The sequence below is a fragment of the Nuphar pumila genome, chromosome 2, assembly GCF_984573655.1.
Source record: "Nuphar pumila chromosome 2, dmNupPumi1.hap1.1, whole genome shotgun sequence".
Classification (NCBI taxonomy): Eukaryota; Viridiplantae; Streptophyta; class Magnoliopsida; order Nymphaeales; family Nymphaeaceae; genus Nuphar; species Nuphar pumila.
The window spans coordinates 34040126-34054927 of NC_143250.1; the positions used below are offsets into that span (position 1 = coordinate 34040126).

General features: G+C 37.3%; 1 protein-coding gene across 1 annotated transcript in view; it reads right to left on the minus strand.

Annotated features, from left to right (window-relative positions):
- The window catches only part of LOC149845215 (uncharacterized), a 186085-nt gene that overhangs the window by 109069 nt on the left and 62214 nt on the right, over window positions 1-14802 (minus strand). Inside the window, exon 6 of the mRNA XM_089995614.1 lies at window positions 4098-4192. Coding sequence (XP_089851740.1) covers window positions 4098-4192 — 95 coding nt within the window. The remainder of the gene's footprint in view (window positions 1-4097; window positions 4193-14802) is intronic.

A 14802-nucleotide genomic window follows, 5' to 3' on the forward strand; every position in this document is an offset into this window, starting at 1 on the left:
GAGGGAGTAGGGAGGGGACTCGACCCCTCCCCTGAACAATGGCGGTGCAGGGAGGGGGGCTCGACCCCTCCCCTACCGAAAAAAAGGGAGCAGGGAGGGGCTCGACCCCTCCCCCGAACAACGGCGGTGCAGGGAGGGGGGCTCGACCCCTCCCCTGTCGGAAAAAAGGGAGCAGGGAGGGGCTCGACCCCCTCCTCTGCCGTAATAGAGAGTAGGGAGGGGCTCGACCCCCTTCCCTACCATAACAGGGAGTAGGAGGGGCTTGACCCCTCCCCTACCGTAACAGGGAGCACAGGGAGGGCTCAGCCCCTCCCCTACCAAAAAGAGACGCAGGACCCCTCCCCCAGCCAAATACGGCATGCAGGGAGGGGCTTGACCCCTCCCCTGCAAACAGAGGCATCGGGAGGGGGTTGGGCCCCTACCTCTCAAAACACATCGCAGGGAGGGGGCTCTACCCCTCCCCTGCGATTTAGGGCAGCAAGGAGGGGGCTTTGCCCCTCCCTTGCGATTAAGGGAGGCAGGGAGGTGGCTCAGCCCCTCCCTGCGCAAACGGAGAAGTGAGGGAGAGAGAGACGGAAGGAAAAGGAGAAGAAAAATGAGGGGAGCGTACCTGGGGGTTGCCGAAAGAAGCTCGCCGGTGGCCGCTACTCGGCAGACGCGAGGAGAGGGGGGGGGAGGGGGTCGGGTAGAGAGAGAGAGAGACGAGAGGGGAAGGAGGTTTTGAGAAACCTCCCCCCTTAGCCTCACTGTCTTTAAAAGGTAGATAGAGAGGCGGTGGCCTAGGGTTGGGTCCGGGTCTGGTTTGGGTCCGGATCCGACCTGAATCAAAGCCTCTCTTTTTTTTGTTTGACAGCAAATGTTAGGGTTATCAGTTATTCAGAACCCTCTATCAACAACTATATCTAGAAAAGCAATTTGGCATACTTACAAGAAGAAAACACCACCAAATAATATATTTATAGGATCACCACTATCTCTCCCTACTGGTCATGAAACAAGCTGAGCATTAGAAAGAACCATGAATACCTTGGTTTAAAGACTAAATTATTTATTGACTGGAAGGGCCTTTGTGAAACTATAGGAAATCCAGATTCACTATTTATTATTACTAATATTTGTGATGTGCAAACCATTTCTTTCTACGTCAAGATGAAGCATCTAACTATTTACTAAATACTAATTATTTTGTGCTACATTTTTCAGTATTTAGTAAATAATTAGTATTTACTATTTACTATTTACTAAATACTAATTATTTTTGTAACTACAATATTTACTAATTACTAAATAGTATTTACTAAATATTTAGCATTTACTAAGTACAGCATGGGGAAAATGTAGTTACTAAATATTGTAAATATTTAGTAAGGAAATGGTTTAGTAAATAGTTACATTTTGTGCTACATTTTTGCAAATTTGTGCTACAAAATGGTTTGCAAAAAGTATTTTGACGGAGAAAGTATTTTGTATTTAGCACAAAATACATTTTTACTACAAGTATTTTTACTACAAGTAAATACTAGTAATAATAACTACATTTTTCCCTTAAGTATTTTGTGCTACATTTTTACTAAATACTAAAGCATCTAACTATTTTTGTGCTAAATTAGTATTTTTAATAATGTAAATATTGTAAATATTGCAATTTTTAATAATGTAAAAATGTAACTATTTACTAAATACTAATTATTTTGTGCTACATTTGCAAACCATTTTTGGCAGTTGCCCACTAAACAGTAGATAGTGAAAGGCTAACCAAAGCATGTAAGAGAAGATAACCCATATGGCCTCAACTGGTAATCAACATTGCCAATTTTGACATATAATCTAAAACAATCGAATTTCTCAGGAAAATCTTTGAAAGTTTTCAGCATATTAAAAATATAAGGAGAAAAATAATTATTGATGCTTTTAAAAATAATATAAATATAAAAAACATAAAAACTAAAAATAAGAAAAACCATAAAACTGGAAATATTAAGGAAAACGAAAATACTACAATATTTTCTCCATCATACGGTGATATATTGAAAACCCCAATGTTTTGAATTTATTGAAATAAAATGTCTTCAACATCTAAATTGCAATATTTGCACAATATCAGATATATCTGTGGCAGTTATATTTTAATTAATCCATCTTAACGATACTCAGACAGCATTAAAACAAGAAAAAAAATTACCCACAAGGAGCATAAGTAACCGGAGCAGCAATCAATAGATTTTTCTTTAAGAACATCAACAGACACGATGTGAAAGCTCATTATTGTGTCAAGTTTTCAAAGCCTTCCAGTGACAGCTTCATGTTTGTATAGGATGTGCATGCTCAATTGAGCAAACATTCCAAGAACTTACAAAGCCTACATAGATTTCCACCATATGTATGAGTTTTGTAGCTACTACTTTTTTAAATGTTCAGATTCTAGTCAGAGCTACATACCAGCAGGTTATTACAAGTATATCCACTTGACATAATGTGACTTAACTTGATAGTTTTCACACATAAAATTATTTAACAGTTACGCCCTCACTCCGAATTAAGTCAAGCACAGGTGATTTCTGTCCAGTACAAATGGACTTTATCAGTCGATTCTGTGGAGCTGATGACCGCTAAAGATTCAGCACAATATAAAAGAAAAGTTTTTGATGTTGTGAGTGTTAGAATGTGGGTTATATATATATGTGTGACATGATTGTAATATGGTGTCGCCCATTAGGGCCTTTTTCTATTTACTATTGTAATATGTTATATTGTCAAGGGCATTTTTGTCTTTGACAATATAACAACAATATAGCTGTTGGGGCTCTCCAACGGCTAGAAATCTAGCCATTGGGAGCTCCAACAGCCATATTTTGGGGAGCCTCTCACTCCCCTTTTGCCTAAAAATATGGGGCTTAAACCCCTTATAAACTAATGCATTTTTTGTGCATTTTAAGTGAAATAAAGATTATATTTTTTATTGTTGTGTGTTCCTCTAAGCCCCTAAGTGGCTATTGTACTTTTGCCCTTTTTGTGGGCTTTGTGTTGGCCTCTTGTTTGAGGTGTGTGGAGAGTTCTTGGTTTCATCACAGTGACAAGGCTTGATGATGATGCTAGGCAATAAGTCATGTGGACTTCAAGGCCAAGATAAGAAGATGCAGGTGAGAGAAAGATGCACAAGTATATGAACAGGGATGATGAAAGGTGTTATTAAGATAATTAACCAATCCCAACTTTATAACAAGTTCCCATGAGGCCCAAGGCAAATAAGAATCAATAAACAACTATAGAAACTTCTCAAAGGATTAAATTAGCAAGTAGGAAATCATACTCCTCCCACTCTAATGTTATCAAAGTAATACTTTTAAAAAAAAAATTAGGACAGTTATTACTTGCTTTAATTGGATCTCAATAGGTTGTTAATTAATTAGCTTAAGGGAAACCAAACAAGTATGAAAAAATTAAAAACAAATGAAGTAACATTGAGCTACTCAACTCTTTTTTTCATTTATACTATCGAGCAAGTCCTCCAAATATGTGCCTTATGGATACAAAAAACAATTCGTTGCATGGGTATGTTGATGGAGTTTTTGAATTGAGGATTATATAAGGGATTATATCATGGAAATGAAAATGGAGTATCTGTATGATAGATTATCAAGAAAACAGAATCACATTAACTATATGATATGTCTTCTTGAATATATAATCAGACCATAAATAAATTAATAAAGCGTCATCAGTAGTTTTGGCACTAAAAAGGTCCCTAAAACAAGAAATTATGCATTTTTCTTGAATTTATAATCACACTATATATAAGATAATAAAGTGTTATTGGTAGTTTTGGCAATAAAAAGGCCCCTAAAACAAGAAATGATGCATTCTCTTGAATCTATAATCACACCACAAATAGGATAATAGAGCGTCATATATAGTTTTGGCACTAAAAAAGGCTACCAAGACTGGAAATGATGCATTCTCTTGCCCACAGTTTGCAGATGTTGATTCTTAAAACTCAACAGAGAAGGTGTATAAATTGCACATCAGATAGATTTCATGTAAGCCAGCTTATTCAAAAATCAAGAAATAATGAGAGAAAGCTCGAGTAATTTCTCTACATTGTTCTCATGTTATGTAAACGATCAGAAAGCTTGATGAGGACCACGCGAGGGTCATCAACCATCCCCAAGAGCATCACCCGCAAATCGTTTGCCTACAATAGAGAACATTTACATTAAATAAATTAGTGAACACCAGAATGTTAAAGTACGAATTCAGAAATCATCATATTTAATTTTTGTCCAAGAAGCAATTATTTTCAGTAATATTGTCAATAAGAGGAAAACCAAACAGGCCACATAAATTGGAATATTTTTGTATTATTAGCACTATGAGGTTCAGTTAACACAACACAATCAAGAAGAGTATTTTCAAGTTATATACAAATATATCGAACATAAAAAACAAATGTCTTCACTTTTACTGATGGATTCAAGAAGTTATTGTTCCTTGCAGATTTAGGGAACCCCTTGTGGATTCAAGGACGCTATATGAGGAAGACTGCTCTGTAATGAAGTATGCGGAAATACAAAGAATGCTTAAAGCATTCATAATGACCTACAATGGACAAATACAAGAGAGAGAATAAGAGAGAAGTTCACTAAGGGACAATACCACAAGCCTTTAAAAGGAAACACATAAAAAATAATAAGAGATTTATTAGAGAGGAGCTCTAAGGCTTAAGAAAATACAAGGGGGAATCACCCCTATTTATACAAAAAGAAAGCTCAAAAAGGTTGACCCATAGGGGGCTCCCCATAGAGACGTTGGGAGCCCCCAACGGCTCTATGTGGGGCCCCTTTTGCGTGAAATAAAAGAATTAAAAAAAATAAAAATAAAAATTACTAATAATAAACTAACCTAATTAACAAATAGTTGTTTCTATAAAACAACTATATAAAATAACAAAAATACCCCTATCAGGTATTTCATATATATATATATATATATATATATATATATATATATATATATATATATATATATATATATATATATGTGAGTACATGTATTTTAACACCCCCCTCAAACTTTACGAGGAGATGACCGAAAGCTTGCTAAGTAGAAAAATAAAACAGGCAGCAAGAAGGGCTTTAGTGAAGAAGCCCGCCAGTTGATATTCAGATGTGACATATGGCAAGGTAATTGTTCCTCTCAGATATTCATCACGTGTAAAACCCGAAAAATTCGAGTGATTTTATACATATCGGACCCGGGATCCGTTACCCGGATCCAAAAGGAAATATATAAATGGGTATTAAAAATATATATGTAATAATATTGGGTAATTGGGGTTGGACCCAAATGGATCCAATATGTGGATCCACCATTCCCTTACGACCTGGATCCATGTGGATCCCTCATTCTTGGCCGACCCGGATCCACGCTAGAGTGGATTCGGCATCGCGGGTCGCGGACCCGGTGTAACGACCCCAACTTATATCTTTTGAAAATGCGAAATATTTTTTTTATAACAGTGCGGAAAACTTCCCAAAGACCCGGGGTCCTTACAGTTCCAATTCCAACTGGATAGCCCAAACACCACAAACGAACTTACAACCATCATCCATACGAACCAAAACAAATTCTTTATTTATGAATAAGAGTAAATTTCAGAGATAATGTTTTATTTGACTGAAATAAAGCAGCAACTGAAAAAGCAAGAAAGATTGAAGTAGAAGAAAGAGTCACTATGTTCCCTATTGAAGTTGTCAAGCCCAGTATGACTCTCATCCATTCCCAGTAGCCGGTCCTACCTCATTGTTCACCATTTCCTGTGAAAAACCAACAAAGTAGGGTATCAGAACCAAAATTCTGAGAACAGCTACTTCTAAAGAAATCAGGTGAGACAAAGAACATGGATAAGATTTCATGTAATGATTTGAGTGAGTGCAGATATAACAATTTGCAGTGTCTTAACAATTCATGCATGCGACAGATTGCATATACTCACCAGTCGAGAACAGTAAAGCAATACCACATATCAAGAACTAAATAACCAAACCTTGCAGCATGCTTTCAAGAAGTAAATTACATACCACCACCATATCATGTCATAATATAAAGAACAATTCAAATATACATGATCTAATGCATAACAGGAAGATGCATGACTTCTTTTCAATGCATGAGTCATTTTATTATCTTACATTTAAGTTTCATTTTTTCTTTGCATATGCATGCCCTATTAAATGCACGCAACTTTAAGTTCCTTTTTTTAATTACCGTTGCCCGCGGATACACCAAACGGGTTCAATCCCCGAGGTTAAGTAGGTTCCTAGGGTAGCTTAGCACACAATTTGTATTTTATTACTGGGTTCCAACTTAGCCCTCGACTGAATCACCTTCGGAACATTAGACCTCCACATCTAATGTCGGGGACACAAGGGACACCCCACACCCACAAGTGTCACTTCTTTGGTACCATAACAACAGCTGTGTCAAACACACCACTCTCGGGTAAAGTAGCAGACTCTGCCTAAAACCGTGGCCAGGAGAAAGAACCTCAATATCGGGTTCAGGGGAAAAAATTACAGACACGAAGTTTTTGTATCCTCACAGTCTCCCCAAGACCGGAACTCTAAGATTCTCATACTCCAGATGAAACATCCCAGAATGTATATTACATTGTTCTTATTCATTATATTTTTATTTAAGTCAATTCTTTAAGTTTGCAACACCATATGCAAAAGTAAAGTGAAAACCCGCATCCTCCCTTACGGGGACCCTTACGGAACTCCAACCCGTGAGGACAACTAGAACAGTGTAGTAGTTTGTCATACCATCTTATGATGGTTTAAGTGATACTATCAGAAACATATGTGAAAAGAAACCCAACTCACGACTCTCCAATCCGGTGATGGTTCATTTAGGCCATCGATGCATCACATAATAAAACCAAAGTAGTGTTTTATTTATAACACTAGGCCAAAAATGCCAAAAGCATGTGCACTCATGCCATCATAAACCCCATCATATGCATGTCATTACTCATTCATATGCATTTTCCCTATGTGTGGTACCTACATCACATACGTGTATTAACCAATGCACATTTCTTTTGAATGTGAGTGTACATGTAAAACTTCACATATTCATTAAGCATACATGCTCAAGAAGAAAATCAGTAACCGAGTCATGCTCGCATTCATGATTACACAACCAGTATCATGAGATGCAAAAATAACATTTACCAATTATCGGGCAGAAGCGTAAGCTTTGCCATATGCTAGGGAAGTTAGTCAGGCTTACCAATCCCAGACCCGCCAACCTCCTAGCTAGAAATGTAGTCAATTCAGTCCAGCCAACACATATCAACCAATCATATTGAAAGGACATAGATTTTCAGGAAAGAAAATACAGTTTGCACAATTATCTTAATGAGCACAAGGATCGACCAACATGATCAGATCATTATCCAAAGCTCAGGGTTTCAAGAAACATTTACATGGTGCTTATACACAAACCCCATGATAAATCTTGTTAAAATGTACCTATTATATATATATATATATATATATATATATATATATATATTCTGTTTATTACATCAATACCCGATAGGGGTATTTTTGTAATTTCACAGTTGTTTTAGAAAACAACTATTTTTTTCCTTTTTGATCAAATGTAATTTTTATTATTTATTTTTTTATTTTTCTTTTTATTATTTTTGAGGACCAAAAGGGGCTCCAACATAGAAGTCGTTGGAGCCCCCAACGGTCACAAATGTGACCGTTGGGGGCTCCCAACGACTCTATGGGAGCCCCCTTTTGGCTCTCCTTTTGAGGCCCTTTGGCCCTCCTTTTTCCTCCTCCTTCTCTTGTATAAATAGGGGTGATCCCCTTGTGTATTTTCATCTTGGAGAGCTCCTCTCTCATTTCAATAAGAGGCTTTGTATATTGTTGCCTTCTTAAAGGCTTGTGCTTGTATTGTCCCTTCGTGGACTTGTGATATTTTCTCTTTTATTCATTGTTGTATGTGCTTGTATGCACTCTTTATATTTCCGCAATATCTCATTACATGGTATCAGAGCCACTCGATTCTTGAAGGAAAAGTGTGGTTCGTGTATCTCTTATTTTGGTGGACATCTTCTCACTTCTTGGCAACATCATGGAGACAAAGATTGATCTTTCTTTCAAACTCAATGGAAAGAACTATATGATGTGGGCATCGGCAATGGAGAATAATCTCAAAGGGAAGAAGCTTTGGGGTTATGTCATGGGGACCGTTCCGGAACCGAAGCTTATGCTCACAAAAATGGAAGAAGATCAAGAAAAAGCTCTTGAGGGAGATGCTCGTCTCAAGGCCATTGAAAATCATCAAAAGGAAGTAGAAGATTGGGAAAGCAATCACGCAAAAATCCTTGCGTGGTTTATGAACAATGTGGAGCTTAAGGTATGTGCTAATATTGCTAAATTTCGTCGAGCCAATGAGGCTTGGTCCTTTATGAGGGGTATGTATACCCAAAAGGATCTTGCAAGAGCATACTTCTTGCAAGAAAAAGTTAGAACCACCAAGCAAGGTGATTCTAACATTCAAGACTACTATAGTGCCCTTAACCCACTATGGGATGAATTGGCTCTTTTAGAGCCAAAGTGGGTTTCTATGGAAGATGTTGATTTAAGACAAAAACAAATGGAACAAGAGCGATTGTTTCAATTTCTTTTTGGGCTACGCCCCGAATTTGAGCAAGTGAGATCCTCACTTCTCCATAGATCTATTTTTCCTCCTATTGAGGATGCTATTGCCGAAATCACTCAAGAGGAGACAAGGCTTGGCATGAGTAAGCATGTTGATGAAGTCCTTGCCGTATCCAAACCGGGTAACAATGTTAGAACCTATAAGCCTCCTCATTTTGGGAAACAAGGGAACTACAATGGAGGAAGAAAAATGATTGTTTGTCATTATTGCAATGAGCCGGGTCACATTAGACCCGTTTGTCCAAAGCTTATGGGAGCCTTCAAGCCTAAAGTAGCCTCTCTTGAAGAAACCACCTCCAAAGAAGATGAAGGCAAAAACAATGACATTAAAGAAACTCTTGGACAAATATCTATGGCTCTCCAACAAATGCTTAAAGTTTCTTCCTCCACATCGGGTGCGGCCATTGCTTCGACATCATCACCCGGTACGTATTCTTGGATCCTTGATTCCGGAGCTTCTTTTCATATGACCCCTCATGAGAATGCACTTAGTGATGTTTGCATCAATTCAAAGGACTCTTGTGTCTCAACGGCCGATGGAACTTTTTTGAAAATTTCAAGTATTGGCTCTTTTAAAGATTCTCAAAATTTTTGTGTTCCAAAAGTAAGAGTTGTTCCTTAATTAAATTTAAACCTTTTTTCGGTTTCTCAAATTGCCGACCATGGATGTGAAATATCTTTCTCATCTAATGGTTGCTTTGTGCAGGATCTCCGGTCCGGGAAGCGGATTGGGCAAGGCCATAGAAAGGGAGACCTCTATTATATGGACCATCTTGATCTCCCTACAAATTTTTTTTGTTCTTATGTCCAAGAAAAAAATATGGAAACTTGGCATAAAAGACTTGGTCATCCAAGTTATTCCAAAATGTATCTCTTTCCTTTTGGAAACAAATTTTGTAAGAAAAAAAAAATTAATTGCAAAGATTGCATTTTTGGAAAAATGAAGTCTATTCCTTTTCCAACTAGATCTTTTTTCTCATCAAGGCCTTTTGAATTGGTGCATTCGGATGTTTGGGGTCCTTCTCCGGTTATGTCTAAAGGGGGTTATTCATATTATGTTACGTTCGTTGATGACTTTACTCGGTATGTTTGGATTTATTTCCTTAGTCATAAGTCGGAAGTATTTACTTTCTTTAAAGATTTTCATAAAAAGGTTCAAAATCAATTTCAAAGTAACATATCTATTTTAAGATCCGATTCCGGTGGTGAATACTTATCTCACGAATTCCAAAATTATTTAAGCCAAAATGGCATTTGTCATCAAAAGTCATGTCCTAGGACTCCCCAACAAAATGGCCTAGCAGAAAGGAAACATAGGCACATTATAGAAACCGCTAGAACATTGCTTGTGTCTAGAAATATTCCAAAAAAAATTTGGGCGGAAGCCGTTCTTACCTCAACCTATCTAATCAATAGAATGCCCTCCTCTAAGTTAAAAAATGCTTCTCCCTATGAGAAACTCTTTAAGTTTTCACCCGATTTTAATCGACTTCGTATTTTTGGTTGCAAATGTTTTGTCCTACTACATAAAAGGGATAAGTTATCTCCCAAAGCAATTGAATGTGTATTTTTTGGATATGGTGAAAATCAAAAAGGGTATAGATGTTATGATTTTAAGAATGATAAACTATATGTTTCAAAAGATGTAACATTTCTCGAAGACGAAAACGGTTTTGATAAAATAGAAGAGACAAATGAAATTGATTATGTATTCTTATATGATTTTATTGATGACATACAAGAAGATTCTCTTGAAAACATAGATGACATTCACGAGGTATCCCCTCTTGACATAACACTCTCAAATGATAATAATTCAAATACAAATGTTCATGATAGCAATGCCAATATAAATGTTTACTCAAGAAGAAATCAAGAAAAACCTATTAGTGCCCTCGAAAAATACTCTCAAATTTCCGAATCCATTGAGGAACCACAAGTTAGGCATTCTTCTAGAATATCAATACCCCCAAATAGGTTTGTCTCCTATGACTCTTTAACTCCCAACTATCGGGCATGTTTGATAACTCTACACTCTTATTTTGAACCAACCCACTATAATCAAGCTAAATCTATACCTCATTGGGTTGAAGCAATGCAAGTTGAACTAAATGCTTTAAAAAAGGCCAATACTTGGGAAGTAGTTGATCTACCCTCACACAAAAAACCTATTGGTTGTCGTTGGGTCTTCAAAGTTAAAACTAAAAGCGATGGCTCGTTGGAACGATATAAAGCAAGATTGGTTGCTAAGGGATACTCCCAAGAATATGGTATTGATTACGAAGAAACATTCGCCACCGTAGCTCGTATGACAAGTGTCAGAACCTTAATAGCTGTCGCATCAACCAAAAAATGGCCTATTTATCAACTTGACGTAAAAAATGCTTTTTTAAATGGAAGTTTAAGTGAAGAAGTTTATATGGATCCACCACCCGGAATAAATATTAAGCAAGGTCAAACACTTCGGCTTTTAAAGGCATTATATGGTCTTAAACAAGCTCCTAAGGCTTGGTATGATCGTTTTAGTGATATCATGATAAAATTAGGATTTCATTCTTGTTATACTGACACTGCTCTTTTTGTTAAAAATGCAGGTTCTAGTATCGTAATTTTGTTGCTTTATGTTGATGATATGATTATCACTGGAAATGATCAAAGTAGTATTATTAATGTTAAAAATATGTTAAAAGATAATTTTGATATGTCTGATTTAGGTTTTCTCAGATATTTTCTTGGAATTGAGGTTGCATATTCTCCTAGAGGATATATTTTGTCACAAATGAAGCTTGCTGCAGATATATGTTCTAAGTCTGGGATTTCTGATGATAAGAAGGTAGAGACTCCCGAGGTTATTAATGCCAAGTTACGGTTAGAAGATGGGGTTCTTCTGGAAGATCCTACACCGTACCAACAACTCATTGGGTCTCTTACATATTTAACCATCACCAGACCAGATATCACTCATGCGGTTCACTCAGTCAGTCAATTTCAGCATGCTCCTACAACCGTGCATATGAGTGCGGTTCTCCGAATCATTCGCTACATTCGGAATACCATCAATAAAGGGCTATTTCTATCCTCCTCTTCCCCTTTGAATCTTCTTGCTTATACTGATGCAGATTGGGGAGGTAATCCCAATGATCGAGTCTCAACTACTGGTTTTTGTGTCTTTTTAGGGGACTCATTAATTGCCTGGCGATGCAAGAAGCAGCAGAAAGTTTCACTCTCATCCACTGAAGCTGAGTACCGGGCAATGGCAACCACAACAATGGAACTTGTATGGCTTCGCAGTTTGCTTAAAGATATGGGAGTTGATATTACTGAAGCCTCCAAGCTGTGTTGCGACAATAAGAGTGCCATCTATATCGCAAGCAATCATACTTTTCATGAACGTACGAAGCATATCGAAATGGATTGCCACTATGTTCGTGACGAATTTTTACGAGGAACTATTGCTCTGCCATATGTCACTTCAGAATATCAGTTGGCAGACTTCTTCACCAAAGCTCTTCCAGCTCCTCGGTTCATGTTTCTTCTCGGCAAACTTTTCGTCCTTCCCCCGTAAAGTTTGAGGGGGGGTGTTAAAATGTACCTATTATATATATATATACATATATATATATATATATTCTGTTTATTACATCAATACCCGATAGGGGTATTTTTGTAATTTCACAGTTGTTTTAGAAAACAACTATTTTTTCCTTTTTGATCAAATGTAATTTTTATTATTTATTTTTTTATTTTTCTTTTTATTATTTTTGAGGACCAAAAGGGGCTCCAACATAGAAGTCGTTGGAGCCCCCAACGGTCACAAATGTGACCGTTGGGGGCTCCCAACGACTCTATGGGAGCCCCCTTTTGGCTCTCCTTTTGAGGCCCTTTGGCCCTCCTTTTTCCTCCTCCTTCTCTTGTATAAATAGGGGTGATCCCCTTGTGTATTTTCATCTTGGAGAGCTCCTCTCTCATTTCAATAAGAGGCTTTGTATATTGTTGCCTTCTTAAAGGCTTGTGCTTGTATTGTCCCTTCGTGGACTTGTGATATTTTCTCTTTTATTCATTGTTGTATGTGCTTGTATGCACTCTTTATATTTCCGCAATATCTCATTACAAAATCTGTCCATCAAACCCAATTATGTATGCAATACAGAAACAAACCTGATAACTTTCATGCATGAGCATCACTATCAACCTATCATGAATGAACATGATTAACATTATGAATAAAATCAACCATTACGAACACAATTTAGCTTAATGCACGTGTCCCCACACGAATTCAAGCTGTGTATCTCACGATTTCAGCGTGAATACAGCTACACACAGTTTTATAACAGAAGTTTCATTTTCTGCTCGGAACTGAAACAACCCACGAAAGATGGGTACCCAACAAGTATTTTCCCAGTCAGCATTTCAGTTAATCACTATACAGATTTCTCCAAAACTAAACTATTCAGGAAAAACCCAAATCAAGTGTCTACTAAACACCCTAAGGCTTCAGACCTTGACTACTTATATGTTTAAAGGAAGTTGTTCAAAAATATACATGCTTTAATAATATAAAACTATGTAAGACCATACCTGCCTAAGATAAAAATTTCAATGCCTGAGACATACAATTAACAACTTAAGAGCAAACTTTGAGTCATAACCTAAGAAATGCTCAAACTCCAAAGACAGAGAATGCAGCAACCAATAAGCTGACAATAACCCAGTCAGCTATCCAATTTAAGTGTAAAAATTGTCCATCACTCTTTGAAAGTTGGCTCAGAGAAACAACCTACTTCTTTAATAAATATTTGCTTAGAGCTTGCCTCAACACGTTGGAGTTTGCTAAACAGAATCAACCTAATGAGTCAAGGAAGAGAATTAATGCATATACTTTAGTTATAACGACTCAATCCACCAGATTCCTTACACGTCCATCATATCTATAGTTAACAAAAACATCATTCATAACAAATTTAAAAATAAAAAGGGCCATTATCACCAATAGAAGTCAAAAGAGTTACACAAACAAGAAACCCCCTTTATATCAGAAAAATTGAAATCACACACCCCCTTCATAATGGAAATACGAAATCCCATAGCGTATTTGGATTTTCACGAAATCGAAAGATAATCCCCCCCTCAAATCGTAAAACTGAAAACCCCCAAATCAGAAACCCTTAACTGAAAAATAGACCCCCAAGCATTAACTAGGGTTCCGAAATGGGGTTGACAGCAAAATCCCCAAATCGGTTGTCGTCACTACCGAAACCCCCGAGTTTTCTCTTCTCGAAACCATACACGGAATCGAACCCCTGTTCGATCCCTCACCAAGACTCAATGAAAAACCGTACCTGTTTTCAGTGGGTTTTCCGGCGATCGGAGGCTGGAGACGCGAGTACATAGCCGACTGAAGTCGCCCCTCATTGTTGTCGTGACAGGGATGCTCGTCGTGGCCTTTAATGGCTGCTGGTTGCCACAGTTTTCCGGCGACCACCTCTTCTCCGATGCACGCCCAATCGACAGAGCGAGAAAGAGAGAGAGAGAGAGAGAGAGTGCAACGCCCCGAAAATTTTAACCCAAATTTAAGAGGATTTTTTTTTTTAACAGCGAAAACAAGAAATAATATAGGGTTTTTCGAGACATTACGGTGGAGAGAAAACCCAACACATTTATTTCATTTCAATATCAATGAAAATCATCAGAGTTTTAAATGATATGAACAATTAAAATTACATTAAACCCAAGCGATCTCTGGAACAATAAATCCAAAAATCTCGATCCGATGCCTCATCCTGCAGTCGCTCATAAACCCATTTCTTTACCTGAAAAATAGTAAATTGATTGGAATTAGACTACCACGTCTAAGTAGGAAAACTATAACTTTTCTTGCAGGTATATCATGTGTCAAGTATGTGATGTGAGTGTCAAGTGTGAATCTTTAGCATATACCAAAGTACGTAAAGCGGATTATGCAATAGCAATAACAGACATACATCTAAGTAAGTAAGCAGGTTATACAACAACTATAATTAAGCAGGTAAAGCTGTTATGCAACAACAATAACAGTAACATG